This window comes from Limulus polyphemus, unplaced genomic scaffold (assembly GCF_000517525.1).
Source record: "Limulus polyphemus unplaced genomic scaffold, Limulus_polyphemus-2.1.2 Scaffold4149, whole genome shotgun sequence".
Lineage (NCBI taxonomy): Eukaryota > Metazoa > Arthropoda > Merostomata > Xiphosura > Limulidae > Limulus > Limulus polyphemus.
The window spans coordinates 45,696-61,107 of NW_013669759.1; the positions used below are offsets into that span (position 1 = coordinate 45,696).

The 15,412-nt window shown below is 30.0% G+C and overlaps 1 protein-coding gene across 10 annotated transcripts in view; it reads left to right on the forward strand.

Annotated features, from left to right (window-relative positions):
- The window catches only part of LOC106470662 (kinesin-like protein unc-104), a 91,463-nt gene that overhangs the window by 45,106 nt on the left and 30,945 nt on the right, over positions 1–15,412 (forward strand). For 5 of the 10 annotated variants that reach the window (XM_022399291.1, XM_022399293.1, XM_022399292.1 and 2 more), the window contains 10 exons: positions 3,649–3,684; positions 5,023–5,188; positions 6,657–6,732; positions 8,009–8,088; positions 8,796–8,887; positions 11,344–11,484; positions 12,206–12,268; positions 12,825–12,909; positions 14,210–14,282; positions 15,197–15,311. In XM_022399291.1, the coding sequence (XP_022254999.1) occupies positions 3,649–3,684; positions 5,023–5,188; positions 6,657–6,732; positions 8,009–8,088; positions 8,796–8,887; positions 11,344–11,484; positions 12,206–12,268; positions 12,825–12,909; positions 14,210–14,282; positions 15,197–15,311 (927 nt within the window). The remainder of the gene's footprint in view (positions 1–3,648; positions 3,685–5,022; positions 5,189–6,656; positions 6,733–8,008; positions 8,089–8,795; positions 8,888–11,343; positions 11,485–12,205; positions 12,269–12,824; positions 12,910–14,209; positions 14,283–15,196; positions 15,312–15,412) is intronic. The other 5 variants (XM_022399300.1, XM_022399296.1, XM_022399297.1 and 2 more) reach the window with 2 other exon arrangements.

Consider the following 15,412-nt stretch of genomic DNA (forward strand, 5'->3'; position numbering starts at 1 on the left):
CAGAGTTGAGCAGTAGTTGACAGTCCAGGGGTTGGGTTAAGTTGAGAGTTGAGCAGTAGTTGACAATCCAGGGGTTGGTTTAAGTTGAGTTGAGAGTTGAGCAGTAGCTGACAATCCAGAGGTTGGGTTAAGTTGAGCAGTAGCTGACAATCCAGGGACTGTGCTGACTCCCCATGTGTTACAATGCTAGATTACAATTACAACAGTTTATCATGTTTATTGCTTTTTTAAAAATCGTATCTGAATCTCCAAAATGGAGAGAGAGGGAGGAGAAGCAATAAGTGGAATGAAAAGTTCAAATTTTATGTTGAAGCAAAAACATTACACACGCACACCAAGACTTTAACCTATACTTTCTTACCAGTTACAACTAAGATAAAATGTGTAGTCTTAATTTTCACTTAATTGGTTTGCTAGAATAAAAAAATGATAGGACTCTAAACTATCAGGGAATATTTATGCTTGAAATCCATTATATTAAATGTAAAGCAAAACCCTATTCGAGCCAGATGTATTAAGGGCAATTGAACCAGGTGTTTACACAAAAGATGGTTTCCCAATGGTTACTTGTCATTTGGAGTCTCATTCCACTTAAGTTACGTTAAAGTGAGTTCCATTTATATCTGTTTAATGAGATGTGTTGGATTTAATCGATTTGCTAGGATGACAGAACCATTAAATTAATTTGTTTTCTTTGCTGTAACTGCATATTTCAAAGGTTTGGATTGTTAACTCTAAATAACCCTATTTGCATTGAGAACAATTACACATATATATTAATGCACGATTATTTTAGTACTTTTATACAACTACATGCTTACATACTGTAAGATAATGGGATGTAGTTTGAATGAAGAAACACTTTGGATCAAGGAGACTTTCATGTATTAAACTACTCCAATCGAGCTTGAACACCTTTAAGGCTGAGAATGTGAGTTGTCATCATCAGATTATGAACTTTGGACTGTGTACTATATAACAAGATACTTCCAAGTCAAACAGAAAGAAACTCGACGACTCAATATAGCTACATGAATCGGTTTATTCACTTTACCCACATAAAATGTTTTCTGTCTAACTTAAAAAAGAAGAAAGGTGATGTAAAATAGAATGTTTTCCATGTTGTATGTGGTCTGTTGCTTCAGATGATATTAGTTATAGTGTATAAACTTCAAATGTCTGTTATGTTGACTAATTTTTCATTGTTCACTTTTGGATTATCTTAAATTCTCTTGTCTCTATAAACATTTTACCCAAACGTTTTGGTTCATTCAATAAGAAACTTTTGAAAGTATATTATCAGTATCCTTCTTATGTTGAATATTTTGTTGCTTTATTCGCTAATCTTTCCCAAGTATGTGTGTAGTCTTGTAGAGTTTTGTGTTCATTGGTAGATTTTACTTCAGAAACTGCATTTATTAAAAATGTGTCACTCCGTTTCATTTTCCTTCTGTTACTATAACATTTTCTTTCTTGGAATTAGTAATTTAATCATTGATGAAAGAATTTTATTGTATTTCGTGTCATATTTATATAATTTTTTATATGTATAAACTATTTTTCCACATGCACACAAACGCATATGGTTATATTTAATTTTACTTTTTGTTTGAAACAGTAGTATTTCGCCAGATATTGTTCACTTGCTACCCAACTTACTTAGATATTTCTAATGTATATTTTGTATACAATAATTAGGCCTGATGTAGACATGTATGTTGTATTATTTTCGTAATAGGCTTAACTAAATCTGATTTGTGTTAGCTGAAGGCTTCAAAAGATCAGCATGTAAGAAATAATGAACTGAAATCTTTTAACAATGTAGAAGAGATTTGTAAGTAACTTTAAATTTTTTACATATTTAACAATTTGATTTGCCTCAAAGTGGCTCAGCGGTAAGTCTGCAGTTATACGACACTAAAAATCTGGTATTAGTATCCATGTTGGGTAGAACACATAAACCATTGTGTAGCTTTGCACTTAACACCAACAACTAAAAAACAATTTGATTTTCAGTGTAGCACAGACATTAAAATATTAAAGTTAGTATTCTTTACTTGGGCATTATTTAAGAGTAATTGACATGATGACTTATGTTGTTCTTAATAGCACAAATATTGTAAACGTCACTATAGATACATGAACTTTGAGGTACAAGCATGTAGCATAATTTATTGTGTATGTGTTAATGCCATTTATGCATTAAATGTAGTATGATGGGCGTATCATATGGCTAAGTAAGATTAGTTCATCAATAATCCACATTTCCACACTAGATTTGCACTTGGAGTCTTTGAAAGTAAATGGAATGGTAAAAACTTAGTTAATAGAGATCACTCAATACTTCACTGGAAGTTTTTGTATTTCAGAGTTGCTAAAATTTATTGTTTTTTTATAGAAATAATTTTCCAAAATAGAAAATAGGATTGATAGACTTTACTGATGACCGTATAATTTCTAAGTTTTATTTTAAACTCGGAGTATGGAATATTAATGGTGTAAAGACCTTTAGACAGGTTGAAGTATGTGCAAAAAATATATTGAAATTTAACCTTCTAAAATTATTTGTTAAATATTTTGATTTCATTTGACTATAGCTAAGTTTTTGAAGTTTATAAATGAGACGGCAATAAACCAGCTTTGTGCTTAAAAAGTAATGACAAATAAACTCACTCATTCAGTGTTATTTCTTAGAACAAACATTTAGGAGAGCTTACGAGTCGTTTGGTATTAATAAATATTGATTAATGAAAACTGTAGATGGTAAAGTATAAAACTTGTAACAGTTTGAAACATATTGCTATATGTACGTTAGATATTTGGTAGAGTTAGTTTTTAAACTTTGATTATAGTTTTTCTCCTTTTTTTGGGGGGGGGGATGAATTCAAATGACAACTGAACAAGTGACAATTCCTTTTTCTAGGTTGATCTGTGGTTTTTATGACTAAAGTTGCAGGTGTTAATCAACCTAGAATTCTTTATCTGTGGTTTTTATGACTAAAGTTGCAGGTGTTAATCAACCTAGAATTCTTTATCTGTGGTTTTTATGACTAAAGTTGCAGGTGTTAATCAACCTAGAATTCTTTATCTGTGGTTTTTATGACTAAAGTTGCAGGTGTTAATAAAGAATTCTAGGTTGATTAACACCTGCAACTTTAGTCATAAAAACCACAGATAAAGAAATAAACATAACATCTGAAATTCTGTTAAGTCGTACTTTTTAATTAAAAGTGTTTGTGAATTACTATTTAAAAAAAAAGAGAATTAATTCAGTTGGTAATCATCAGGATAAACAGTTTTTACAAGTAAAACAAAATTTGTCTGGTTTGATATACTACTTGTTGTAATAACCTAACTTTTTGTATACTTTTGAATATATATATATACTAGTTTGATTTATCATAATAAATTATAGATTCTAATAAAAACTGTACTTTTGTTATCATAAGCTTTAGTTTGGTGTCTAACATGAACATGTATTTTTATTCAAATGGTATACATTTACTAATAGTAAATTTTTTCTGACTTAAGAATGATTATTAACTGTATTCCAGTTTTTCTAGTCTTAACTGGGTCTTTATTAACACTTGTTTTTTGTATTTTCTAATATCTTCTGTTTTTCCTCTCTTACTTTCTGATCTATCCCAGAAGCTGGTAATGTGACGGCTAATCCCGGCCGTAATAGTAAGTCACTGTACTTATCACAAGTGACTGGCTTCGTTTGTGGTTTGCTTTGCTGCTTCACTGCTAGCTTTTTTATTTAGACACGTTGGGCTGTTTAATGTTGTACAGCAGGGATTTGCTTGTTTTTATGTCATTTAATGCAAAAGAAAACCAATATCATTTCGAAATCTTTAAGATACAATGATAATTGAAAAATTGGACAGTAGAAGGGGCTAATTGACATTTAAATGAACCTTACTCGAGGAATTTCTCTTAACTGCTTTGAACTTGCAAGTAGTTTCAATGTTTTTCAGAGATATATAGGTGTTCTTATTAACTGATTTTGACATTCTATATAAATAAAGTGCCACGATTATTTGGACCTCATAGACATACTTTTCATACGCACACAATTAGAAAATATATTTTATACATATAATTAAACCTCCTTCAAATCCACAGTATTTTTTGAAGCTGCAAGTATGGAAGAAATGGTTATTTAATTGTTTTAAAGATATACGTATGAGTACGATGACAGCTTTGAAAAGCAAAATGCAGATGTGGTTTGGAAATAGCGTTAGAGCAGATCCCTGTTTTTACAATCATCAGCAAAGCAAGAAGTCAGATGGAATGATCTCGTGCATGTACACACACACAGAAAAAATATCTAGTATTAACTACTTGTGATGTTCTTGTTTGTTTGTTTGTTTCATGATTATGCATGGTTTTCAGTTACGTTTTTTTTTATCACGTTGGTGAACAAGTAGCAATAAACTGTGTAAGAGAAAGCAGTCTCAAATGATCTACATCAGTGTTAATAAAGCTGTTGTATAGATACATAATTAGAAAGGAAGCAAAAAAATAATTTGAAGATTTTATTTGTATCTATTGATGTGTCAAAATAATATATTAAAAAAAACAAAAACTATAGCATTATTGCCTTGAAAGATAACATGATTATTTTAAGATAAAAGTTATGAAGCTGGTAGAATAAAAATAGCTAAGCTTTTTCGTAATTACTAAGTGCCTTCTTTATATATAATTTTTATTGAATATATATAACCTCTCATACAGTTAGGCTTAACGTTAACCAGAAGAGAGAGAGAGAGATATACTGTTTTCAATATTTTGTATCTGGTTTTTTGTTGTCTGTGCTGCTGACTGTGCATATTGTTTTTACACCAAGCTGACCAGTGTGTTTATTGTAAGCAGAGGCTGTTTAATATATTGTAAATTGTTTATGAACCTTTTTTAAGTTGTGTGCTTTATTGCCTGCATTGTTTTGAAGAGTAACTTTCAAGGGCAAATTGGAAATTCTGTATTTATAAAAGTCTCTCCTTGCATTCAATTTTATTGTAGATGAGACGGGGAGAGCAGATGTGATTAACAAAAACCACACCAACTCTGTGTCCGCAGCAGGGGAGAATGCCATGCAACAGTTGCAAGAATCAGAAAAACTGATTGCTGAGCTAAATGAAACTTGGGAAGAAAAATTGAAAAAAACAGAGGCTATCAGATTGCAAAGGTATGTAGAGAAAGCTGTATGTGTGTGTAAATTATCGTAATGGCAAAAATTGTGGTGTTGTATGTTATTCTGCACGTGTGGAATAAAGTGTTGTAAAATAATGATTTGCATGTGTTGTCAGTATAAGTATTACTACTTGTATATATTTTAGTATTGAAATTAACTTAGTGGAGCTACACGTGTTTCTCTTTTCATAAATTTTAGGTTACAGACAGCCATTATCAGTAAACATATTTTCATAGATGTTGGTGATATTTATAATCCTATTTATATAAAATCCAACATGATTTCTGGTGTTAAAATCATTCATAGTTGCTTAGAGGTCATGATGATACAAGTAATAACTATTCTGTTTTTGGGTGTTAAAAACAACATTACTGTTGTACCAAGTGATATTACTTCTAATTTAGTTTCTACAAATTACAACAATAGTTGTAGGGTGCTACAAATAACAACAATACTTGTAGGGTGCTACAAATAACAACAATACTTGTAGGGTGCTACAAATTACAACAATACTTGTAGGGTGCTACAAATTACAACAATACTTGTAGGGTGCTACAAATAACAACAATACTTGTAGGGTGCTACAAATAACAACAATACTTGTAGGGTGCTACAAATAACAACAATACTTGTAGGGTGCTACAAATTACAACAATACTTGTAGGGTGCTACAAATAACAACAATACTTGTTGGGTGCTACAAAAAACAACAATACTTGTAGGGTGCTATAAATAATAATACTTGTAGTATTTATGTTTTAAGAAATAGTAATACTTCTTGATATCACTAACACCTTACGTTTAGTGTAACAGTGTTCCAAATTGTTGCTTTAACCTTATATTGCATGCATTATGAAAATACAGTGGAAAAGATATTGAAAAAATTTTTTTTTTACATCTGTATTGTGCAAAAAAATCTTTGTGAAATATATTTTGGTAAATTCTAAGTGGGTATGCTACCTAGAAGTAACATAGTTCAACTTAGGAACCAACTAAATTAGCTCCATGGTTTATTTAGGCTGTTACCTGGAAGTAAGAGTTGAAGCATTTGTGTGTACATTAAGCAACAAAGGTGGATTTGTTACTCGTGTATTACAATGTGCAACAGAGAGTTAAAGGCTCTTATTATATAGAAAAAAAACAAAAAAAAACTTTGAACCTGTAATTTCTGTAGATGACATTTTTATTCTCTGATTTGTCATAACTGTATAGCTTTCATGTATCTATAATATATATATTTCCATACAACTGAATATGAAAACAAACAATGAAAAAAATAAGATTATTTTAAAGAAAGGATGTTCCATAAGCCGTTTAAAACCACTCCTTGGATGAGTGTTGTACACCATCTTAGAAGACTAGGCATAATGTAAAGTATAAAAATATGTATTGAGAAATTCTTAAACTCTAAATTTGTAGCAACTGCTCAATTTTAAATGTTTAATATTGAATAATTTTACAGAGAGGCTGTACTAGCTGAGATGGGAGTAGCTTTAAGAGAAGATGGTGGTGCTTTTGGCATTTTTTCACCAAAAAAGGTAATCGTAAAGGCTTTGTTTTCTTCTCTCTGCAGTGTTTAGGACTTATCTATTGTATTCATTGTTTATCTACATTTTATTCACAAATAACAGAATTTCTTTTTCAGTGACTACTGTAACTATTACGATGGTCTTTTTTGTTTTTCACATCTTGTTAAACTAAGATGTGAATTAAGGAATTTTTTAACATTTAATGTTAATGGTTTCATTCTCGATATCTAATACCATATACTTCTAACTTCCAGTTTAAAGAGAGAATGTTTGAACAGTACAAAGGTATTTTTTCAGTGTTACATACAAGAAAACTAAAGCTATGTGAATTTTCTTCTTAGCACTGCTTAAGTTTCTTCTAGGATTTCCTAATCATCTTTTTAAATAGGGTTAATTTGGTAACTTTGACTTAAAATTGACGGATATTTATTTGTTTATTTTCTTTTTATTAGTTTCTACATTGATTCTCAGATCATTACTTGAGGGATCTGCTTTCAAGAGGTACTAAACCTAAGGGGTCTAAATTTCAGTGACTAGGCACTTAACGGCTGAATCTGTGCCCTTATTTATTGCATTAGGCTTAAGGATGTTTCCGAAGTATAGCTTAGTTCAGGGTATAGATAGAAACTTAATCCATTAGGCATAACTTGTATAATAAGATTTCTTCATCTTTTTACAATTATTTTTTCTAAATATATATTATTATTGCAGAAGTTTTTGTCTAAAAAAAAAAATATATATATATGCAGACTGATGGTTACAATGGATGAAATATCAATACCTTTTCTGATCTTGGCTTTATTGATCTTATACCTTGGTGGGTAGAGATAATTACACAATTAAAGTTTATTAATGAGTAGAATTTCACTTCTGTGTTATCTTGATGTTGAATTACATCTCATTTTCTATGACCAGAAGAGAGACACTCAAGTGGTTTTTTTAATTGAGCTGGAAAGAAAAAATAGTTTTATTAAACTAATCTTTCTATAAAATCTTATATATCTTCCTAGCATTTTTTTTCATTTTATTTTATGAAAGTTTCTTATAATCAGCTGGAAAAAAGTAGAAAACAATAAACATCAACATTACCTGCATTGTTGTTCACTTTAACGTATGCATTGATTATTGTATTAGAGCTGTTTCATGATATTTTGTTTGTTGGTAAGATTAAGTGACAGAAAATTATTGTAAGAATATATATGTGTGTGCAGCTGTAATTACATCGTATATATAAATAACTGATTTTGTATTTTCTGAAAATTTTGTTTTGTTTGTTCTTCTTAAGACTCCTCACATTGTGAACCTCAATGAAGACCCACTGATGTCAGAATGTTTATTATATTACATCAAAGATGGAACAACAAGGTAAAGATAGCTACTTATTCATACCCTGCTGTTACAGACATGAAACTGGTTTATTATTCTGCACTTTCCAGGCATGAAACTGGTTTATTATTCTGAACTTTCCAGGCATGAAACTGGTTTATTATTCTGAACTTTCCAGGCATGAAACTGGTTTATTGTCCTGAACTTTCCAGACATCAAACTGATTTATTATCCAGAACTTTCCAGACATCAAACTAGTTTACTATTCTGAACTTTCCAGACAAGGAGCTGGTTTATTATCCTAAACTTTCCAGACAAGGAGCTGGTTTATTATTCTAAACTTTCCAGAAATGAAACTGGTTTATAATCCTGAACATTTGTATTACACTCAGGAGTACAATGAGGCATATAAAAGTTATATTAATCTACTTACTCATATCTTTACTAACAAGGGAAAATTTCCAAACTTCTCCAGTGAGTATTTTATCAGTTACGAGGACATTCTGTTGTATTGTGAAACTGATATGTCATTCAAAGGTTTGCAGTAGTTAAAATTATGTGTTAGTTATTCATGTTTTCAGTTTCCTTTAATGCAATTCCCATCAGGCTGCTTTTCTCTAAAATTATTTTTATAATTTTAGAACAAAAGTACACGTTTCTGAATTTCCAATATTTCTTTATCTGGAAGTAAAAGATCATTGTAACATCAATTTTGACCAAGGTTTTTTTTTGGTAACATCTCGTAGAGTTGGAAGAGCAGAAGCCAATATACCTCAAGATATTAAACTTAAAGGATCAAGAATTTTGAACCAGCACTGTATTTTTGATAGCAAGGATGGTAAGTTTATGAATTTTTTGTTCCATTTTTAAATGTATAGGGCTGTGGTAAGATAATCAAATTTACACACACAAAATAGACCACACCCGGTGAAACTTGTGTAAAGTGTTAGAAACACAAGATAAAAGAAATAGTAAATCAGAAGATAAGAAAGCACACAGACTCTGCACCAATGAAAACACATAAAATAAAATTCAGAGAATAAAAAAAATTGCTTTGAAACAAAAAAAACAATCAATAAAACTAATAAGACAAATAAAACACAAATATGGATCAATAACACTTGTTATTAGTGAAAAATTAATCGGACAGTAATTAAGTAAAACGTGCAAGTTAAATAGTAAAATTGTAACTAGAACAGGAACTAATATATAAAAACAAGTTATTTCATAATGAAGAACATGGTAGTGGAAAAGCGTATGAATTAGAATATATAGGTTGCAAAAGTCGTTATGTAGGAGAAGTGAGAAACGGAAAGATCGAAACGTACATGAATACATCATTAGAAAATAACACAAAATACATTTCAAAAGTATATGAGTATTGTATTTGAGAATAATTTAAAAAAGAGAGACATTTTGAAAACTCTAAGGATCCAAGAATCAAAACCAATCGTAAATAAGGCATTACGAGCACCATTATGCTTGTATCAAATTATTTACATTAAAAAATAACAATTGGTGAAGTTAGTTCCATCTTAAAAAGAATGATTTGATGTATGTGTAATTTGAATTTCGAATAGTACATGATTATGTCTCAGTGCTAAAACAAAATATTATACTCAACAAAATATATGTAATATATAACCAGAAGTTGTTTCAAGAATTTTGTATATGCTCAATAATTAAATGGGTACCTCTTAAAAAATATAATATGAAATTTCCAAGTTGATAATGTAAAATTAAAAGCTTTTGTTTAGGATACAGCAAATTTTGTCAGGTCTTATACAGTTATTTGTTAATTAAATAGGATTAAGAAAGGGACTGACGTTGTATCTATGAAAGTGTTTTATATTTGAGAGTCATAATTTCAAGTTTTTACAGAAATTATAACTAGTGAGCATCACTGTGTGTATTTATGACCTTTTGCCAGGAATAGTCTTGTATTTTATCTGTTATAATAATGATACTCGGTTTTTGTCTGTCCTGAAAATGTGTGCACACCTTACTATCTAAATGCGTATGCGTGCGCACTTCATTTCAGTATGTAAACAAAGGTGGATGAAAATATACTTTAGTTTATTTATTGATAGTAACAACTATGGTAGAGTTTAGGCCTAATTAAACTAAAATAAAAAACATACACAATTTACAGTGTTAATTTATCTCTTTATCAAATGTAGGATATACTTAATAAAGGCTTAACTAATGATAGGCCTAAGATAACTGGATTTATAGAATTATTTTGTATTATTCTAGAAATTCTGTACTCAAGGAAGTACTGTTCTAATAAAAATACTAATTTGACGACAAATGTTTTGCAGGTCTCTGCTAGTATACTTATATTTTACTTTTGCTGTCATATGAGTACTTCTAATTCTTTATTTTCAGATCTAATTTCTTATTGTTATGGTTTGAATGCATTTTCTAAGCTGGCAAAGTTTGATTATAATTAATTATACTGGTCATAAGACATTAGTATTAGATATATTATATTTTTAACACTAATTTATTATCCAGTCCTTTAAGGTTTTTTTTTAAAGAAGTATAATCGGTGTTTATATAAGCCATTTGTTACAACAAGAATTTTTACGGTGAGAACAACTGTTCTAAGCTGGCAAAGTTTGATTATAATTAATTATACTGGTCATAAGACATTAGTATTAGATGTATTATATTTTTAACACTAGTTAACACTAATTAATTATACTGGTCATAAGACATTAGTATTAGATGTATTATATTTTTAACACTAATTTATTATCCAGTCCCTTAAGGTTTTTTTTAAAGAAGTATAATCGGTGTTTATATAAGCCATTTGTTACAACAAGAATGTTTATGGTGAGAACAACTGTTCTAAGCTGGCTTATAAAAATAGTGTTCCAACCACTACTGTTTTTGTTGTGTTCCAGTCAGCCTGATGAACTCTGGATTGAGAGATATGTGCCATTGGCAAATGCTATTATACACTTTTATTTTTGAAGAACTTTTGGGGACTGAATAAAGAATGTAATGTTAAAAATATAATAGGCCTAATAATGTCTTATTATGAGTATAATTAATTTTTTAGTGCTTATATTGGGAAAGCAGTTCTAAGTTTTGTTTACATTGTGCAAAAAACAAACAATGTCATATTGGTATGATAATTTTATACAGAAATTAATGTGACTATCCTGCTGGTGTTCAGAGTTGGTATAAATACGTGCTCTCTGTTGTCTTAAAACATTGTTTAAAAGTGACAATCCAATTTGAGGTTCTTGATAGTTTCACCGAATTTTATGACTTTTTTTTTTCTAGGCAATGTTACTCTGACACCCTGTGAAGGAAGTTTGTGTTATGTCAATGGACGACAGATTACAGAGCAAATACAGCTGCACACTGGATCTCGTGTAATTTTAGGAAAATACCATGTTTTTCGATTCCAGCATCCAGAACAAGGTTAGTTGCTAATCCCAAGTTAATGCAGTTATTGTTAGTTAAAAAAAATGTACAAACTTATATCTGAGTTGTATTTTTTAAATATTTAAATGGAACCAGATTTTTAGCTGAGTATACTTAGTTTTATTGTTTTGGTTTACTTTTAACCTTTTTTTTATTTATGGTTTAAATGCCAAAATCTGGACAAGTGTTGGAAAACAAATGGGCCTAAAAATGTTTATATGAACAGGTTAATTGCAGATGACTCTGGTCACATTCTCTTAATTTATCCATTGTGGCTGAGAATTGGGTGTATTTTAAAAAAACGAAAAATAGCATTTTAGGTCTATGTTTTGTTTTCCACATATTGCTGCCAAATAAACTTTTCATTCACTACCAGAACTCATCAATTGGACTGGACCAATGAGAGACAAATGATTCTATGAAATCCTATTTATATATTACTCTGAAAGTAATGGTTTAAATGCTAAAAGCCGGCAAAATATTGAAAAGCCTATAGACCAAAAAGTTGTTATAAAAACCTGCCAATTTGTTTTTTCACATTCCTCTTAATATGTCCGCTGCTGCTTGAAATTAGAGGTGTGTGTAAAAATAGTATTTCAGATCTATATGGCTATCTTAAACAACTTATGTATACTTTTAAATAGAGCTTAATGTAATACCTGATAGGCAGAAATACTTTATATTTGAACTATACTGTTTCTTCAATTAAAATTTGAAGCAGCTCGAGAATCCCGAGAAAACAAAGAAAACAAGGACAAATCTCCTGTTGATACACCAGAAAGTGAGTATGGCAAATTTGTCACATTTAAATTTCAAAGTTGAAGATATTCTGAAACATGGTTAATTACATAATATTTGTAGTTATTCACCTTTGGTGTTCATACTCATAATGATTCCAGCCTAAAAAGGATGGCATTTTCAATTTTAAGAACCTTTTTTTATATTCTTAGTTGGAGTTTAATGACTTACATTTACGATTTTGCCCACTTGTGTAATTGTCTTAGTTATTTTTTTTTACATATTTTACAGATACACTTAACTCTAGAATTTAATTTAAACTTTTTTTTTCTAAAAATACTCAACAGTTGTGAAATTATAATATTTTTTATAACTTTATTTGATTTTTGATATTTTTAGCTATATTTTAAAGAAAACATCTGCTTGTCGATCATTGTTAACTAGTTTATCAAATATCATGAAAAAATTGAGGCCGTTGTTGAAGAACATGTTCTTGTAAGGCAGTATAAATGAAATTGAAATAAAAATGAATGATTAAAGTTAGAAGGTACTTTGAGTGTATGAATGAAATTTTGATACATGTTTCCTTTCGTTTTTAGCTACTCAACCAGTAGACTGGTCTTTTGCTCAACTGGAACTGCTGGAAAAACAAGGAATTGACTTGAAAGTTGATATGGAGAAAAAGTAAGTAGCGAAATGAAAAATTGGCATTTCATCAACATCAGTTGAAAATGTTAAAATATTTGAAAAATGTTTTGAGTCTTGGATATAAACTAAGAATAATAAAGTGAATAACCAGAAACGTTCTTTGTAATATTGTTGCGTATCTGCATGTTTGTTAATTTCCCGTAGAAATTCTTTCCGAGAAACTTCAGTGATACAAGTTCTTTCTTAATTAAAACTAATTTATTCTTTCTCGATACAACTTTGAAATACACAGAATTTCCACAGTCACTTTAACTTAACTACTTTTATAAATGCATGCTATAATTCACATCGATTCACACACTTTACTTACGGTGCCTACTTGACTCAATTCTCAATTATTTCTCTTCAATCAATCTCCGGCTTATATACTAAAAAAGAGGGCGTCTAGCAAATGCTGAGACATTTGTGAGGTTGCCCGATAAGTCATGATCCTTCTAGAAACTCCAGCACGCATGCTCCTAGCTTCGTGTGCCCTTCTGCTGTCGTAACAATATTTTCCTAACCTCTGATGGATAAGGTAAAATTGATTGTTGAAAATTTTCTCATTGTGGTACCAGCTGATTTTCTGTAATATTTTAAACAACCATTTTTACCATTCCACCAAACACAAGTGGGTTTCAGTTTTCTTTACAACTTATTTTTACAACATGGAACTCTTTTCAATGGGTTAGTTTTCTTTTAATCATTCCCAAGTGGTGCTTTTACTTACGGCAGTTAACACTTGCTAGCAGTCAGATGTTATATATATATCCAAGAATTGCTTCATCTTCCCACAGAAATAAATTTTTCTCTTACAAGTGTTTAAAATGAACTGACTTCGGATTTTGGACATCGTAACAAAGGTTCTTCTTGTGTTTGATTTGGGAAAGTCCCAAAGTATTAAAATATAAATTATCTTTTACTAGGTCATGAAACTTGTATAAAGGATGCTTTTCAATAATTGTCAAATTAGCAAAATGTTCGATCAAAGGCTTTTAATAATTTAAAATAATGAGAATTGTAGACCGAACTAGAGTAAAATTCAGAATATATCCTAACTTGATTGTTGGTGTTACATAAAATTTGTGTTTAAAACTGTTTTAACAGCTGTCTTGCTATTTATAAAACATGGATCAATTATTAAGACCATGCATTTACATATTCCAGATCCAAATAATGTTTAAATGGAACAAAATTTTTGATTATTTACGTAATGGGTGTGCATGGAGTTTTTATGTAGTATATTTTGAATATGACGCATTATAAATGCCAATATACGTATTCTGTATCACCGAAGACTCGTTGCTATAGAAGAACAGTATAAACGAGAAAAAGAAGAAGCGGATCAACTTTTTCAACAAGAAAGAAAGGTATGGTAAAAAGAATATATCAAAATAACTAATCGCCATACTCTTTATCTCAGTTTTGTTCAAAACAGGATTTTTTATGCATTCCATTCACAATCTCTGGTGACCAAAATATTTCTGTTTTTGAGGGTTATGTTTTAAAAGTGAGTCAAGGATATCTGGTTTGTTATTTGATTTGATTTTTTCTTTTGAGAGTCGTGTTGAATATGGTAAAGGGGATGTGTTATGATTAGTTATTTAATTAAAATTTTGTGTTGTTTTTCTTATTATGCATGTTGGGAATTATGTTTTGAAGGTGGAAAGACATAAATAATGATTTTTATTTATTTTTTGCATAAGTTTATCTCCTCCTGTTTTTCCCGGGCTTGCAATACCTCAAAATATTTCCCACACTTTAAGTTATGGGTACATTTTTGGAGTAACAGTAAATCTCTTAGCATGGATAGTGGGTGGTAGGGTGCTGTTGACTGGCTGTCTTTCCTCTTGTCAGTAGTACAAAATTAGAGACAGTGACAGATAACCATTGTAACTTTGTTATAAATACAATTACAGATTTGTTTTCCTTTGTTTTTAATTCTTTTATCTCCCACCCATGTAGAATGGCAACAATTTTTCTAATATCTAAAGAGACTTATTTCATACATTAAGTTTATAAACTGCTATTGAAATCAGCAGAAAGAAAAGGATAACATTTCATTTATGCAAAGTCTCTTGAGAAAAACAACTTAATTATCGTATATATATATATATATATATATATTGCCTCTGTTTACTTTTTTCTTTTACTGAACTTGATTTATGTCTTAGCCATTACTTGGATCTTCACACCAGTGTTGGTTGCGTAGTAAAACTTTGTTCAGATGATTCTTGTTGCCAAACAGTAAAAATTATATGCTAATTTTTACTTTATTTCCAAGAACTATGAGGCAAAAATTGAAAGTCTTCAGCGACAAGTTGAGGAACATTCCTTGATGTCCAGTATGTACAGTTCTTACACTCCTGAAGATATACCTGTGGAAGAAGAAGTGTTTGGTAAGTTTACAGGTTTAAAACACAAATATATATGTACAGTTCTTACACTCCTGAAGATATACCTGTGGAAGAAGAAGGGTAAGTTTACAGGTTTAAAACAC